The sequence below is a fragment of the Diplotaxodon limnothrissa genome, linkage group LG23 (assembly GCF_057381915.1).
Source record: "Diplotaxodon limnothrissa isolate DT_005_m linkage group LG23, D_limnothrissa_male_GT1.1, whole genome shotgun sequence".
NCBI classification, from domain to species: Eukaryota; Metazoa; Chordata; class Actinopteri; order Cichliformes; family Cichlidae; genus Diplotaxodon; species Diplotaxodon limnothrissa.
This window is the reverse complement of record NC_140617.1, coordinates 6,408,604-6,425,502: the sequence shown is the minus strand read 5'-3', so window position 1 is coordinate 6,425,502 and position 16,899 is coordinate 6,408,604. Positions and strand designations below refer to the sequence as shown.

At 37.8% G+C, this 16,899-nt stretch overlaps 3 protein-coding genes across 5 annotated transcripts; all 3 read left to right on the top strand.

Annotated features, from left to right (window-relative positions):
• Window positions 1-484: 484 nt before the first annotated feature.
• LOC146607400 (cytochrome P450 2J6-like) lies at window positions 485-3,288 on the top strand. The gene is made up of 6 exons (XM_085347868.1): window positions 485-734; window positions 1,827-1,989; window positions 2,140-2,322; window positions 2,402-2,562; window positions 2,997-3,173; window positions 3,265-3,288. The coding sequence occupies exons 1-6, from the start codon at window positions 534-536 to the stop codon at window positions 3,286-3,288; spliced, it is 909 nt and encodes a 302-aa protein (XP_085203994.1). The 5' UTR covers window positions 485-533.
• LOC146607399 (cytochrome P450 2J2-like) lies at window positions 3,265-5,754 on the top strand. The gene is made up of 4 exons (XM_085347173.1): window positions 3,265-3,401; window positions 3,962-4,149; window positions 4,735-4,876; window positions 5,142-5,754. Exons 1-4 carry the CDS (start codon window positions 3,377-3,379, stop codon window positions 5,315-5,317), a joined length of 531 nt encoding a protein of 176 aa, XP_085203299.1. The 5' UTR covers window positions 3,265-3,376; the 3' UTR covers window positions 5,318-5,754.
• Window positions 5,755-6,629: 875 nt separating this feature from the next.
• LOC146607398 (cytochrome P450 2J2-like) lies at window positions 6,630-14,365 on the top strand. 3 transcript variants are annotated; one of them, XM_085347168.1, is made up of 9 exons: window positions 6,630-7,043; window positions 10,213-10,375; window positions 10,474-10,623; window positions 10,725-10,885; window positions 11,340-11,516; window positions 11,597-11,732; window positions 11,965-12,152; window positions 13,787-13,928; window positions 14,104-14,365. In XM_085347168.1, the coding sequence occupies exons 1-9, from the start codon at window positions 6,843-6,845 to the stop codon at window positions 14,277-14,279; spliced, it is 1,494 nt and encodes a 497-aa protein (XP_085203294.1). In that variant the 5' UTR covers window positions 6,630-6,842; the 3' UTR covers window positions 14,280-14,365. The 3 variants fall into 3 exon arrangements, with proteins under 3 accessions (XP_085203294.1, XP_085203293.1, XP_085203295.1); XM_085347167.1 differs by having other exon boundaries at window positions 11,594-11,732; XM_085347169.1 differs by having other exon boundaries at window positions 10,213-10,349; window positions 10,474-10,885; window positions 11,594-11,732.
• Window positions 14,366-16,899: the final 2,534 nt, after the last annotated feature.

Genomic DNA, 16,899 nt, shown 5'->3' with positions numbered 1-16,899 from the left:
CCTGGATCACCTGCTGAGAAAGAAAAAAGAAAGCAAGCAGAAGAGAACAAGAGTAATAGAATAAACAACATCACAATGATATATGGGAATATGACAGTAAATACTAAATGTTAAACATTATTGTGCAGCACATAAGATCAACAGAACACAGTGTGCTTTGAGGTAGGAGCCAAAAAGGGTGTAGTTTGTGGGTGTGATCACCCGTGTGTACACCTGTGAGCATGGACGCGCTTGTTTTTTGTTTTTTTAAAAGGTTCCTTCATGTAATAATCTGCTAGAGGGTGTGGGGGGGCCACAGCCCCGTCCTCCAGGGCGTGAAGCAGGTGTGGATTTTTCTTAACCACCTGGTACAGGTGTAACAGTTGTAACAGAGTGTCTTAGAGATGTAGTGTAATTTTACATTGGTTAAGTCTTATTAACCACGCGCTTTTATTTTGAAAGCGTCTTTCCACGTCCTCTGGTAATAAAACAATCATCGTCACATTTGCAGATATAGCCCATCTCAACAAGCGACAGCCTAACTAAGCGAAGACATGGAGACATTATACAGCCTTCTTGGCTCAGAGTGGATAGACGGCAGGAGCATTTTAATCTTTTTGTTTGTTCTTCTGCTTACGACTGAAGTTTTGAAGAACAGAGTGCCAAAAAACTTTCCTCCCGGACCGAGGGCTCTGCCTTTCATTGGAAATCTTCATCGCATCAGACCTGATAGAATTCATCTGCAGTTTGCAGAGGTATACATACTGCTACTGCTACTACTAATTTTTATTAATAAAATGTCATGTTATAAAAATAAAGTGCCCCAGGCATTAAAAGTGGTATTACACCGAATTAAGACACGTAGGATACGGTGAACAAGTGGGTCTTCAACTTAGCTTTAAAAAGCTCCACAGAGCATGCGTTGAAGGAGGTTGTTCTACAAAAATGGGGCAAGAAAAGAAAAAGCACGCTCTCCATTAGTCTTTTTTCTGGCTTTAGGAACATGTAGAAGGCCAGAATCCTGACATATGACCTCTTTATTGGACAAGAGTGTAACTATCAATAACCTTACAAATATCAATTTCATTTTGTACAAATCTGGCCTACTGTCTGAAGTTTGTGTGGTTTTCCATCTGAGCAGATGAAGCTTTCTGCACCATCTTTTCAACATCCTAATTTGTTTATGTGCTAAACAGAAATAATTTCCTTTCTTGTTGCTAAAAACTCATTCTGAAGTATGCTTTCACTAACTCAGAGGGTATAACAAACGTGGCAGTTTGTCGTGAAGCAACTACTGTAATCTCCACATTTTGACTTTTTCCTCTAAATAGACTTTTTGACTTTTCCCCCAGAAACATAATTTCGCCTTTTTTCAAAGAACAGTATTTTGACTTTTTTCTCAAAATACATTCTTGATCTTATTCTCAAAATGATCAACAGTATTTTTTTTCTCGCCCTAATACTCATAGAACGCAACCATTATCATGAGTTACTAGTGGGCTGGAAAGTAATAAACAAACAGACAGTGCATTTATAAAGCAAGTAAATTGCTTTTAATTGCTTTTGAAATGTGCAATAGAGCACAACAGTCACAGAGTTTAACATTGTCTTAAATATTTTCTTATATAAAATGCCTACCTATGGTATGAATAAAGTTTTTGTTATCTTGTCTTTTTGGTTATTTATTGAGAGAAAGGGACGTTGCTGTATGTGAAGCTGTATTTTATTCAGAAGAAGCTGTATTAATATTGGCTTTCTTAAGAGGAAATAGCCAAAATTATGAAGCGGTCACCCAAATGAGGCAGATCCCAACCCAACACTAAACAGAATCTTCTGTTCATGTTCAGTTTGCAGAGAAACATGGAAACATATTCAGCCTTCGATTCTTTGGTCAAAGAACTGTGATCATTAATGGCTACAAGCTTGTCAAAGAAGCCCTAATCCAACGAGGAGAAGACTTCATGGATCGCCCCAGCCTACCAATGTTTGAAGAATTGGTTGGGAATAAAGGTGATAATTTTACTTGAAAAGTTTTTCAAGATGTTTTTTAACAAGACCAGCATCATCTGACTATTTAGCAATGTTAAAACTTAGGTCAGTATTTTACTGACCTTATTTTTAAGTTACTTTGGGCCTAACGCAGTCTTGTTTTTCCAAAAGGTCTTGTGATATCAAATGGGTATCAGTGGAAGCAACAGAGGAGATTTGCTCTTCACACACTCAGAAACTTTGGTCTGGGCAAGAAGACCCTGGAGTTTTCCATCCAGCAGGAGTGCCAGTATCTCACAGAGGCTTTTGCAGATCACCAAGGCACACACACACACCCACACACACACACAAAACGTACACAATTTTTTTACATAATCGAAATTAATTATGAGTTTGCTTTAATGTTTTGTCTAATGAACATATGCTCTTTCAGGAAAACCTTTTAATACCCAGTCACTGTTAAACAATGCTGTGTCCAACATCATTTGCTGTTTGGTGTTTGGGAATCGTTTTGAGTACACCGATGAGCAGTTTCAGTCTATTCTGCAGCTCTTCAGTGACATAGTGTACTTGGAGGGAAGCGTGTGGGCACAGGTGAAACTCTTTCACATATGTTAGTGTTGTTTGATTCAGGATTTAAAAATAACAAATAAGAAACTTTAGTTGAACTTTTTTGTGCAGCCCAAGTGAAAGCTGTTTTTGCAAACAGAGCAGTTAGAGGAGCATAGCTATTGTTCACATTAGACTCCACCTGGGCTGTGCCTTGTCTCAGATTCTCAGACTGATATCTCAGCGCAGATTATCTTTCCTGAAATATTTTACTGTTGTGTTCCTTTAACTGCAGTGGAGGAAGAAAGTCACTTATGAAATCTGCTGTGGTGTAAAAGAGATTTTAATTACTATTAAAGTATGCTTCAAAATTGTGTTTAAATGATTTTACTCGGTTACTTTTCATTACTGCCGATCACAGGTTAAGCCTACTTTTGCAAAATTTGACCTATTACTGCTACTGTCTTCCTGTTCTGTAGATTTACAACACATTACCCTGGCTGATGAGGTGGCTGCCTGGACCTCACCAAAAAATATTCACTCTGATCCAAAAGATAATTGATTTTGTAGAAGTCAAGATCAAAGAACACAGAGAAAACCTCAACCCATCATCACCAAGAGACTACATTGATGCTTTTCTCATAGAAATGGGGGAGGTAAGTGTTTTCAAAATGTGTTCTTGTTCATTTACATTTTCTAAAAAACATGCCTTTTATTTCCTGCGTCTGGCTTTTGTGACTCTGATAGAAGGAGGACGAAGACTGGTTTTAGTCTCAGCAATTTGTGTTTTTGCACCCTGGACTTGTTTGGTGCTAGAACTGAAACCACTACAACTACTTTACGCTGGGGACTGCTATACATGATCCACTACCCAGACATTCAAGGTGTGTGTATGAACAATATTGATTCTGAATACACACTTGGGACCATCTTTCTGTTCGTTTTTTTCAGAGATTTTGACAGGTTTGTAGCTTAAACCTATTCGCTGGAACGTTCAAGACAATTTAACTACACAGCAAAGCAAGACATGAGTAGGCAAAGTTCTTTATGTTTCTCGTGCACGGGAGAGAATTGGACAAACGCCGTTCCTTCGCTTGACCCCAGTTGCTCTCGTCCGTTCCCCCGTAACACTGCTCTTTTATTTAGGTTACATGAATATACATAGGTTCATTAACATATGACGTATACATGCACACAAAGAGTACCGTGTAAGTATGTCTGTGTGTGTGTGTGACCCCATAAACGACTTCCCTAAACCTAATAAATATATATTTCTAGGCATAAATGACAATCCAACAATACAAATCTAACAGATTTCTCACAGATCATTCTTGTGTTGGTTAATTTTGTTCAGTTTATTTCAGTTTTATTTTTTAATCCAGGTTCCTTTTATTAGTGCCAAATTGCAACAACAGCCACCAGTTTGTTTTCTCACTATGTGCAGAAAAAGTCCAGGCTGAGATCGATGCTGTGATTGGTTCATCCAGACAGCCGTCTATGACTGACAGAGAAAACATGCCGTATACTGATGCGGTCATCCATGAGATCCAGAGAATGGGCAACATCATTCCCCTCAATGTGGCCCATGTTGCAAACAGGGACACAACATTGGATAAGTACACAATCCCAAAGGTACACAAAGGAATTGCGAAGAAGAATTTTTTTATAGCACTTTTTGGTGTTTTTTGTTTTCTCAGATAGATTTTGAATGAAAAAGTTGTCCTTTTATCATCTAATGCCAGGACTCTCAAAGTTTGTTGTCCTCAATAACATTTTGTTTTGAAGAAGAACCACTCAGTGCATCATGGAAACTATATGTTTCATCAAAAAAGAAAGTTTTAGGCTTAATCTTGAAAGTACAGAGGGTGTCTGCCTCCCACATCCAAACTGGGAGAAACAGAAGAGGGGCCTGAAAGCTGAAGGCTCTGCCTCCTATTCTACTTTTAAACACACTGGGAACCACAAGTTTTATAGAAGTTAATATGAATGAAATATGCTCTTTCTTTCTAGTCCCTGTCGGTACTCTTGCTGCAGCATTTTGAATCATCTGAAGGCTTTTCAGCGAGCATTTTGAGCAACCTGTTAATAATGAATAGATGAATGTAGAAGTAATAAATGCATGAACAATCAGCAATACCAGAAACACGTATGACACGCTGATTAGAACAAACACTAGACATGTTTAAATAACACTTCTAACTGGCAGTATTTTCTCAGGGTACAATGATCATACCTGCTCTACACTCTGTCTTAAATGACGAGACAATGTGGGAAACTCCAAACTCCTTCAACCCTCAACACTTTCTCGACCAGGATGGTAAATTCAGGAGGAGAGAGGCCTTCCTTCCTTTTTCTACAGGTTAGTCAGTTGTTGCAGTTCCTCAAAATCCAGTTAAAGGATGTTTCAAGCCAAGTGTTTTAAGAAGGCAAGATTAATAAAGTAGTATGTCTTGCCATTAATTGTTTGACTTAGCAGCCATTTACAGTTACAGCCTTAACTTTGGTAGGGGATCGGTCTGTTAATGGTATCTCTGTTAAGTTCCACAGCTGCAGCAATAATCTGTGATCAAAGTGATTAACTTCTAAATTGTGTGAATAAAACTTGTGTCTCATTGTGTACTCAGGCAAGCGCTCATGTCTTGGAGAACAGCTGGCCCGGATGGAGTTATTCTTGTTTTTTACCTCCCTCCTTCAGAGGTTTTCATTCTCTGCACCTGCTGGAGAGCAGCCCAGTCTGGAGTTCAAGTTAGGAGCCACTCGCAGTCCCAAACCTTACCGCCTCTGTGCCGTGCCACGTTAAACCACCAGTTCTTGTAAACCGAGGGCATATCTTTCTCAGTACAATGAATCACAACTAATCACTGTCTTCCATTATTATTACACTGTCTTCCAGCTAATCTATTATATTCTATTATATTTGTTGTAATGAATGATGATCTCCTATATTACAATTTTAGAATAATGCCAGTTGTGATTTTTTTGTCCTCTCTGTATTAAAGGACTGTTTTCAAATATGCAGTAAATACATTCTCTTCCAACTCTCTTAAAGTCTTTTCCAAACCACATTAAATTTGTCAGACCTACCAGACTCAATGTGCTTAAATAAATCACACTGTCATTAGGATTTGTGTTTAAGGTCACAATATAGTTTCAGAATCGGGTGTGACGGGTGGGAGTACAGTTAGTTTCAGTGCTGTTTATCAGTTTGAGAGTGCATGATGTAATCGGGATACTTCAAATGGGTTTTGTGAAAATAAAATTTCAATAAACACTTTACTCTTTATTTAAAGGCTTTCAGAGTCACTTGTTGTCTTCATGAATAAAACACCACATTCTGGCATGTGAAGAAGTAAAGAACTTTTCTTGGGTGTAAATCAAACCTTTGCCTTTGCACACAAAGAAAATTCTGAGGTGTTCTTTATCTTCACATGTGCATGATATAAAATAACCAGTGAGAGAATGTCACCACGTCTAAAGTAACCATGGTGAGGCAAATATTTAAATCCTTAAGTGAAAGCACTATTACCACACAAATACTATTAGTGACCAATAATTCAGCAATCTTAAGATTATAAACAAAGGATAATTATAGGCTGGATGTGAACCGCATTGCTGGCTGGAGCTTTTGTGTGGAATCTGCCTGTTCTTTGTACAGACACACAATGGGACACACCTCTAAAAGTGGTTGAAAACAGCAAGTTTCAGATTGGTGACAGTAAAATTGTGAGATTAAGAGGACTGAGGTACAACTGGAGCAGGTTGAGAGGTTGAATGGGTGCATTGGAGGCTTCAACCCCTAAACTGGGAGAGTGCATTCAGCAGATTACAGGTTCTGAAGTTCAACTTCTGAAGTCTCTGTTGAGAAAAAATCAAGTTCTATGAACATCTACAGAAACTAAGGGATCTGGTTAAACCACCATTACAACCAGTGAAGGTTTTACTATGCTAATATGCGCTTTTCAAAGAGAAATCTGTGTTACTATATTGCTTTTTGGCCATTGGACCCCTCTGCAGCAGCTGCAGGTACAACAAGAGAGCACTGAGCACTGTTTTCACAACCTAGCATGCCCCAGCTGCATGCTTACCGCATGCATTTGGTACCAAACCTCAGATCTGTTGTGCTGGCGCAGTTAAGAGTGTTATCCCATCCCTGACACATCTGACGAATAAGCGGAGTAAACGTTCTCACGTGTTTTGTAATGAAGCATTTGGTTTCTCTTTTTTCTCTTTGTGAAAAGAAACCAAAGCTCGAGGGGGAGTTAACAAATCGATCAACTGATTGTTACCTGTAAACGAACTACAGGTCAGCACAAACAACTGAAGACATGGAGACATTATACAGTGTCCTCGGGTTAGAGTGGATAGACTTCAGCAGCATTTTCTTATTCCTGTGTGTTTTTCTGCTCCTGACTGATTTTTTAAAGAACAGAGTGCCGAGAAATTTTCCTCCTGGACCCTGGGCACTTCCTTTCATCGGCGATCTTCATCGCATCAGACCTAGTAGACTTCACCTGCAGTTCGCAGAGGTATGACACTATACATAAGAATATGTTATATTAAACAAATTGCTGACAGGTTAAAGTAACACTCTAGTTTGACCGCTTTTAAAATACACATTTATTGTTTTCATTAGAGGATTAAACTTAAAGATTTTATGCTAAGTTTAGAGTTTAAGATGAAGACACCAGGCCTGCCCAATAAAGTCGCTCTGCCTCATTAACTGAATTGTACTGATACACTTTAAGTTACACTAATCAAATGTGCAAGTTATATTTTGTTATTCGATTCGCAATAGCTTTGTGCTTCTGTAGGTCAGACTGTTCATTCAGCAGTTCATGGAGCTGGTTTTATAACATTACCGACAATGAAATAATGTCACTCCTGCTTTGCTTTTGCAATCAAACACAAACATTTTTGCATTTCTCTGCGGTATGAGTGTGCTATGCGTGTGTAGTTCTAAATCTGCATAGCGTGTTTAAGTGTATGGAGGGCTTGGAGTGTCAATAAATACATTATTAAATATTTAATTAAATGTATCATTAATGAATTAAAATGTTAAATATTTAAATAACAAAAATATTATTAATTAATACAAAAAATAATTAAAAATGAATGAGTTATTAAATTCTTTAAATGATGATACTCGATTTTTAAGTAATTCTTTATATATGTAATTATTTTCAAATATATATTTTTACATATTTATCATGTTGGCAATCACCTTGCAGCATGTAAAAATGACCTTGGATTTAGCCTTAAGCATCATTTCATTTTCATTTCAGAACTGTAGCATGTTATTTATATCCATAAAAGGCAGGGGCGGCTCTAGAAGGGTGGCATGGGGTGGGAAGTGCCACCCTAAAATGATCCCTTGCCACCCCAAGTGCCACCCCAGTTTTGCATATGACGGTGTTGTTTATTAAAATAAGATAGCATTAACAGTTTTTATCGTAGTTACAGTCAACAGTGAATATAAATGCTAAAACTGAATATATTGGATAGTGTTCCACCCCTGCACCATTAACAAATGGTTCAGCCCATAGCAGGACCAGCTTTTTTCTTGTTTTCAGTAGCAAGCCATGCTTATGATTGTGCCAGAGCACATTTTAAACAACACCATGGGAATTTTGGATTTTACACAGGTGGTTGGATGTTACACTCTGGAAATGGAAGGAAGGTGAGTGTTATTAACCCTCCGTGGTCCACGGACACGCTGCACCTCCAAATCACATGACTATTTTAAGCTGACATAGCAAAAAGCTGCAGCCATGCTGAGTCTCTATTTCAGCCCACATTGAAAGTTCGGACTTTAAAGTTTTTACATTTTAATTACAGGCCAGTAAATCCAGAGTTATGATAATATATATAAGCCATGCTTTTTTTCTAAATACTGTCGTTACGTTTTTGTGTGTGTGTGTTTTAAGCATTTTCTAAGGACAGCGCGAAAACGGTAAAGAAAGGGAAAAAAACACCTCTTTCCTATCGGTGGAAAAATGTACCATGTCGACCAATTTAAAAAAAAGTCAACATGTGGGATTTGGTTGTTTGGGAAGAGGGAAAAGTTTTGGGAATGACGGTAACGGCAGCGAGACAGAGCAAGCGAGTGAGGGAGAGTTTTTAGATGTGGGAGATTTGTGACGTTTAGTGTGGAGTGTATACTTAGTGTATTGTGTTGTCTTGTGTAGCTGTTCTGTTGTGTAGTCGTTTTGTTTTGTGTGTCAGTGAGGGCACTAATGAATGTCACTAAGGCACATTTGCAATGTAAACACTGTCACTAAGTAGAAAACCAGCAGAGTGATACACCTCCTGTTGTCAGGCCTGCAGGTTTATCCCTGTGCTGTTCTCCTCTGTCTTTTGGTGGACAAACTTTTTTTTATTGGCACACATCATTTGTGGAGCATCTTATTGCAACACCTGATTGTTCTCTCACTTTAATTTTAGTAATATTTTTAAATGGTTGTAGAAAATGAAAAAAACAAACGGCAGGTGTATTGGCTGCATTTTTAGATAAATAGTTGTATATGTTTACAAAATGAACAATAAATGAACAATTTATATTTGCATTTCAAGTTATAAAAATTTACTCAACATGTCTGTGGGTTTTTTTTACAGTAAAAAATACTACTAGGATTTTAAGTTCTTTGTGTGATTTCAGATCAGTAATAGTACTATTAATAGTAATAATAGTACTAATGCAGTATGTCAGTGAAAAAAACAACTAAATTCAGTTGAGCTGAAAAGAATGATACCAAACAAGGCAAGGGGGAAAAAATAAAATGAAACAATTTGAGGGTGAAATACAAACCGAAACTCAAAAGGAGTCAAAAATGGCCGGTTGTATTTCAGACCTCAGTGGGTTAATCCAACAAATCATGAAAAATTAGGTTTAAATTTTTGTTCATAACAGTGCAGATTTCTGACATTTTGTGTAATTTAAGCTGTAACAATGTGATTGTTTTCTAACAAAAAACAGTGTGAAACTTAAGTTAGACTTGTGTTTGTAAATGAACCACCCCATGTTGTGTAGCTTTCTGGATTTTATACTTATTGGGCTACATATTTATTTATTATACAGGCTATACAGTACATAACATCAAAACTCACATGTTTTATGTAACTTAAGTGTGTAATTATGTGGACTACAGACAATAATTAAGTTATAGACTATATTTATTTGAAAAATGTGTATACTTACTGCATTTGAATCATTTTAACCATATGTAACCACCTGCATATGTGTTTGGGGGGAAAAAGAGGCTTTGATTTTGCCACCCCCATTTGATTTCTTTGCCACCCTAAGAAAATTTCTCTAGATCCGCCCCTGATAAAAGGTGAATTATAAATGCCTTGCAACCACCTGGCAGTGGGTTAAAAAAAAAGATCAAATAAACAACATCTACCACCAGTGTGATTAGGATATTGTAAATTCCTGCAATAATACAGAGAAAACCCCAGCAACCATCAAGCACATGGCAACAAACTGCATTTTAGCAGAACGAAATCTCAAGCAGCACCAGGCTCGGGGACGGGTAACTATCTGCCGCGACTGGTTTGGGGTGAGGGGATGGAAACAGTACGAAAACATAGCGTGCAAGAGAGTCAGAGATGAATAAAAACGAATGTTTAAATGCAAAGCGATGTATAAAAACACAGTTGTCATCCTCACTAACACACCTGTCCACTTTCTGTGTTCAGTTTGCAGAGAAATATGGAAAAATTTTCAGCCTTCGACTCTTTGGTGGAAGAGTTGTGGTCCTTAATGGCTATAAGCTTTTGAGAGAAGCGCTGGTACAACAAGGAGAAGATTTCACAGATCGTCCCGCAGTACCCATATTTGAAGACTTATTTGGGAATAATGGTGTTTTTTTTCTTTTCCTTTTTTCCCCCAAAAGAATCTCATTAGCAGCAATTAGACCAGCAGCATCAGTGTGTGTGTGTGTGTGTGTGTGTCCAAAGGTCTTGTGATGTCAAATGGGTATCAGTGGAAGCAGCAGAGGAGATTTACTCTTCATACACTCAGAAACTTTGGTCTGGGGAAGAAGACCCTGGACTTTTCCATCCAGCAGGAGTGCCAGTATCTCACAGAGGCCTTTGCGGATCATCAAGGCACACACAAACACACGCACACACACTTAGAAATTGCACAAACATCATTACGCAACAAGCCTTTTACTGCCTCGTATTCTCATTGTCTCTTTATTCTACAGGAAAGCCTGTTAATGCCCAGCCACTGTTAAACAACGCCGTGTCAAACATCATCTGTTGTTTGGTATTTGGGGATCGATTTGAGTACACTGATGAGCAGTATCAGTCTATTCTTAATAACTTTACCGAGATAGTACGTTTACAGGGAACCACAGTGGCACAGGTAACCTACTTTAAAAAGGCAACAACATTTATTAATCTTATTACATCACAACATGTCCTAAATACATGTCATATATAGTTAAGTAACAAACATCACCTTATTGAATTCAAATGTCTTGATCTAAAATTTATTTTTTTTACTGAACATCCATAATTGGAAAGTGTGTTAGTAATTATCTAGATTAACCTTTAATTTCAGTGGTCACTGAAACATAAACTGAGTGTATAGAATCACCAAACTGAAATGGTTTGTTGACTTTGCTCCAAAATAAGGTTTTGAAAGATTTAATTTTTCCCTGGATGTTAGACTTCCTTCAATATCTTTGGATCTGTGGGATTCCCCAACACAAGTTAATTCAGGATCCTTTTAGTACCACATAGAAATACACAAGTAGAAATGTCACAGTTGTTACCAGGCCATCATATAATTTGGTAACTGTCTTTCTGTTCTGTAGATGTACAACACAATGCCCTGGTTGGTGAAGTGGCTGCCTGGACCTCATCAGAAGATATTAACTTTAAAACGACACATAACTGATTTCATAAAAATGAAAATCAGAGAACACATAGAAAATTTTAACCCAGCATCACCGAGAGATTACATCGATGCCTTTCTCATAGAAATGGGAGAGGTGAGTGGTGTGCTGTGTTTTCCGTTTTGCATTTCAAATGAAATATGTCAACAGTTATTTATTCCTGTCTCTGCTAGAAGGAGGGCAGTGATTCAGTTTTTGATCACAGCAGTTTAAGTGCATGCACTATGGACCTGTTTTTTGCTGGAAGCGAAACTACAACCACTACTTTACACTGGGGACTACTTTACATGATCTTCTACCCTGACATACAAGGTGTGCATAATATCCACCATGCCTGCATACTGTGTAATCATCTTGCCATCACATATTGATTGCAGGTGGAATGAGAATTTTCTCCCCAGTTAACTGTGCAGCAGACAACACTCAGTTATTATGGCTTTTAAGTTTTTTTTAAGTCTCACTCATTTCAGTTTAGTTTTAGTTTTTTAGTTTATTTTCATCTTAAGCTTTATTTTTAAACTTGTTTCCTGTTTTCACTCCGCAGAGAGAGTCCAGGCTGAGATCGATGCTGTGATTGGTTCATCCAGACAGCCGTCTATGACTGACAGAGAAAACATGCCCTATACTGATGCGGTCATCCATGAGATCCAGAGAATGGGCAACATTATCCCCTTCAATGTGGCCCGCAGTGCAAGCAAGGACACTGCAATTGATAAGTACACAATCCCAAAGGTGCACAATCCACTAATAATTTTAGTGCCTTTTATTTTTCCAAGTCAGACTTTCTGGCTTAGCATTTTAAACCTCCAGGAACCAACCCAACCCCCCAAACATAAAAAGCAAATAAATACACAATACACAAATAAACGCCAAAACGAAACAAACAAACAAACAAACAAACAAACGGACAAACTGTTGAAACAAGGTGATTACCACGTCCTTTCTAAGTATTCAGGAGATCCTACACTTGCTCTTCGACCTCAGCTTTGTTATTTGTCCATTTTGGACTGTTGTTGATACTTGATGATGCAAACATTGTTTATTTTTTTTGAAGTTGCACAAAGTTATAACTTTAATTAAGTAGCTGTTCACTCTAGTTCATACTAGTGTTTCAAGTATTGTATGGGAAGACAGAAATCATGTGTTTATGTGAGCTTGAACCTGTAGGTGAGTGAGTCTTTCGAATATTGTTCAGAAAATGATCTAAATTCCTGATAAATTAGATGCATTTATTATTAACTGTGGTTATTGGCTAAAATATATGGAAATGGGATATTTTGTGAGATTTAAATAAGAACAGAATGCAGTGATTTGTAAGTTTTATAAACCAACATGTAACAGAAATATATTAGAAAACATGTCAGATGTTTAAATTGAGATATTTTACTATTTCATAAAAACTATCAGCTTATTTTGAATCTGATTACAGAAACATGTCCTAAAAAGGTGGGATAGTAGAAGAGTCATGAAACAAAAAAATATCTAACAAATAAAACTCAAGACTGCCTAACAGCTAAATTCCTATATCAGAAAGGATGGGACATTTTCTCCAAAAAAGTCCAGCACCAGGTCTCCTCAGTTTGCAAATGAGTAAAAAAATGAGTAAAAAGATGATATAGTACACAGTGGTAAACACGGTGTTGTCCCAATGAATTTTATTAGTTTAAATATCTGATATTTTCTCTTTCTTCTGATTTTATTTAATTTTTTTTTATTTATTACACTTGTTACCACCCGTCTAGGGCCAGGCAATAACATGAGTGAGGCACTCGCTTCCCCCCCAAGACCCAAGCAGCCACAGCAAACAAATCCGTTCGTTATAATGTGATTTATTTACAATGTGGAAAAAAGGAACAACAAAACGGGAGTGTCAACACTTCAGGGTGAGCCAAGGCCAAAACAATAAACAAAACAAATCTACACAAATCCCGCACCCCTGCCCTTACCAAAACAAAACCCAAAAAATAAAGACAGAGTCTGAGCTCCTTAACTAATTCAAAACAGGAGAAAACGGGTGATCAAAAGAAACGGCAGCTCACCCCTACCCACTCCACTTCCACAACTTCTAAGCCGCACTGCAGCCAGCGGCTGCCACAGGTACACTGCTGGATCATGAGGAGAAACGCAAGGACCTCTCCCGCCATAGCACTCCAGTCTCCTTTTAATGGGCGGGTCCTCCAGCTGGGACCAGTCACGTCAGGGCGGTGTATCCACGCACCAATCGGAGCAGGGCCCTGGCACAGCTGAATTAACATAAAAAGATACATCACCTGCACAAAACAAACACATGAACATGCAAGTTCGTAACACACTTTTGATTATTTTACAATTTTAGCATCTCAGTTTTTTGTGTCATACTTCTTCAGGGCACCATAATCCTGGCTACACTTGACTCGGTCCTACATGATGAGTCAATGTGGGAAACTCCACACTCTTTCAACCCCGAACACTTTCTGGACCAGGATGGTAAATTTCGCAAGAGAGAGGCCTTCCTTCCATTTTCTGCAGGTTAGTTGGAAGTCAAAACCTTTTCTATTCTAAAAAGAGCAAAATGAAAAACCCATACTATGTCTTTCCTTGTAATCATCTTGCCACCACAATGTCTTTGTTTGTGCAATATTAATCTGTGATAAAAGTGACTATTTTATCTAACATAATAAAACTGTATGCTGTGTATTCTCAGGTAAGCGTGTGTGTATTGGGGAACAGCTGGCCAGGATGGAGTTATTCCTGTTCTTTGCCTCCCTCTTTCAGAGGTTTTCATTCTCTGCACCTGCTGGAGAGCAGCCCAGTCTGCAGTTCCAGCTGGGAGGGACTCGCTGTCCCCAACCTTACCGCCTCTGTGCTGTAACACGTTAAACCAGCAACTATGACAAAGTGAAAATGCCTGATTCTCAGCTTGATGAATCACTGTTTTATCACATTTATTATCTAATACAGTATCTACCCCTCTGTATTTTTCATATCTCATAGTGTGTGTAAAATGGGATTTGTCATTTTTGTTCTTGTCAGCCGGTATACCAGTTTTGATAAACTTTTACACAGTGAATCTTTTATATTCAAGTATACATTTTAATGTTAAACCAGCTAAAACTGAGATTAGTTTATCCTTTCATTCTGACATTAAAGCAAGTGAAAGCATGGACTGAGTCCCTTTGCTGGCTAACAATTTCATAGTATATGATACCTGCCTGTTCATTGCTTTTACAATTCTGAATTCTGTCATGTTATGATGAGAAAAGCTTGTTTCAAAGAAAACATTATAAAAATTTCCACTTTATTTGAAGGCTTATAGAATACTTGACCTTAAACAAATAGTAACTCTGAAAATTTGTCTCTTCTGAAGCTTGACTTTTCATATCTCTATATATCAGCATGTACCCAGTCAAAGTTTTTTGTTTTACCTGAACTGTGTTTGAAGTGAGAAAAATCTAGGGTGGCAAGGGATTCTTGAGTAAAAGTGTTATTGCCACATTTTAGAAATACTTCTCAAAACCAATAATTTAAGCTGTATTAAAATGAGCAGCAGGTGTGCCATGATGGTTGCAGTACCAAAAGAGTATCGAATACAGGGTATAAAGGACTTGATTTGCATCATGACTTCTTTGCTGTGGGGAGTGTTTGGGTGCAACTGGGCATCCAAATTGACACCATTAAGTTTAGGATTTTGGTGCAAGAAAGACCTCTGTACCTCGGGAGTATTGCTTCTGTTATTAGCTCAATAAGATGCAATACTTGAATGATCCTTTAGAAATTTGGAGTTCTGATTTTACAATTAGTTTTAAGATTTTATTGTGGACTTTTAAAGCCCTCTCTGAGCTTCCACCAAAATGTATTTTAATCTGACATCGTACCTGGTCATAAGGTCCTCAGCCAAAACTCTGCTGGTCGTCCTATATTTTAGGTGAGAAACGATGTTACCAGGCTTTTTCTGTCAGGGAGCTGACAGCGAGATCACTTTTATCTTTTAAATTCCTCTTAAAGACAGATTTTTATAACCAGGCTTTTTCACGAGTTATTTTTATCATTTCTGTGTTTTGAGTTTTGAGTTATTTCTATGTTGTCTTTTCGCTTCATCAACTTTTTCATTTTTAATGTACTTTAATTTGATCATTCCTAATGAATTTAATTTATGCTGTCAGCATTCCTGTACATGTAAAAAGCCAAACCAAGGTCCTTTCCACCAGTTGGAGACAAGCTAACAAAAAAAAAGGAATGGTAGCCAAGTAGTACAAAACCCAGGGTGGTGATCATGAACATTTCTTTTATTTACAAAGAGCAGGATTGCAGGATTGCTCTCCCCCCGCTTCAGGACACCTACACCAGGAGATGCCGGTGCAGATACTGAAGGACCCGTCCCATCCTGGCAACAAACTGTTCCAACTTCTGCAATCTGGTAGAAGGTTCCGCATCATCCGGGCAAGGACAGAGAGACTCAAGAGGAGCTTCTATCCCCAAGCCACCCGGGCCCTAAACAAACACACACATCCGCCCTCTCACATCATCTATAATTGACTGAGACAGGACTCTCTTCCAGACACTCTAAACCAAGGCACAATGTACATTCCAAATTCCTTTAATTTTAAATATGTTTATATTGCCTATTCTGTAAAATAGTCAGATGTCTATTCATATTAATGTACAGAATTCACCTGCTTGCTGCTACTACTGCACATTCACCCAATGTATATAATATATATATATATATATATATATATATATATATATATATATATATATATATATATATATATATATATATATATATATATAGAGAGAGAGAGAGAGAGAGAGAGAGAGAGATAATGTTCTTCCTCTACCCCCCTCCCATTTCTGCACATGTCGAGGAGCGTGTCAGGCTACATTTCACTGTGTGTTATACTTGTATAACTATGCATGTGACAAATAAAGAACCTTGAACCTAAAAACAGGCCCAGGCCTTAAAAAACAACAACCAGAGATAGTCCAACATTATACACATAGGTGCAACAGTCTTAACACAAAGGTTCTAGGATTATGTCAGTAATAACCGGTTATGTCTCACTGAGAACGGCTTTTATTGGATTTAACGCCTCCTCTACATCTGGAACAGGTTCCACAAACAATTATTTCCTTCTGCCCTTGAATATTTTAATATTTTATGGCTATCACTGAATTCTCAACACATCAATAAGCAGAGGCACACCATTTGGGAGCATTCATGCATCTATAGTTAGGCAGTATACTGTATACTGCTACCTTGGAATATTATATAATGTGTATAAGTAGTACTGTTATTTCTAGTATTGTATTTCTTTGGGTCTCTTTCACAGCATGTCTTTGTCCTGTGTTCATCCCCTCAGCGGTCATGGCAGACGACCATCCCTCATGCTCGTTGACTGTCATTGAAAGGACTTAAATTGTGTAAATAAAGAAACGAAACTCAGCTGTGTTCTTGGAAGCTATATATTTTGTTTGTTTTTTGGCCCGTCCATGGTTG

Bases quoted from the DNA above. Each gene is read 5' to 3' on its own strand.
- LOC146607400 (XM_085347868.1), top strand. From the start codon at position 534: ATGGAGACATTATACAGCCTTCTTGGCTCAGAGTGGATAGACGGCAGG. The intron at 735-1,826 runs GTATACATACTG...GTTCATGTTCAG, and splicing joins TTCATCTGCAGTTTGCAGAG to TTTGCAGAGAAACATGGAAA. The intron at 2,563-2,996 runs GTGAAACTCTTT...CCTGTTCTGTAG, and splicing joins AGGGAAGCGTGTGGGCACAG to ATTTACAACACATTACCCTG.
- LOC146607399 (XM_085347173.1), top strand. From the start codon at position 3,377: ATGATCCACTACCCAGACATTCAAG. The intron at 3,402-3,961 runs GTGTGTGTATGA...CACTATGTGCAG, and splicing joins CCACTACCCAGACATTCAAG to AAAAAGTCCAGGCTGAGATC. The intron at 4,150-4,734 runs GTACACAAAGGA...GTATTTTCTCAG, and splicing joins ATAAGTACACAATCCCAAAG to GGTACAATGATCATACCTGC.
- LOC146607398 (XM_085347169.1), top strand. From the start codon at position 6,843: ATGGAGACATTATACAGTGTCCTCGGGTTAGAGTGGATAGACTTCAGC. The intron at 7,044-10,212 runs GTATGACACTAT...TTCTGTGTTCAG, and splicing joins TTCACCTGCAGTTCGCAGAG to TTTGCAGAGAAATATGGAAA. The intron at 11,517-11,593 runs GTGAGTGGTGTG...TGTCTCTGCTAG, and splicing joins TTCTCATAGAAATGGGAGAG to AAGGAGGGCAGTGATTCAGT.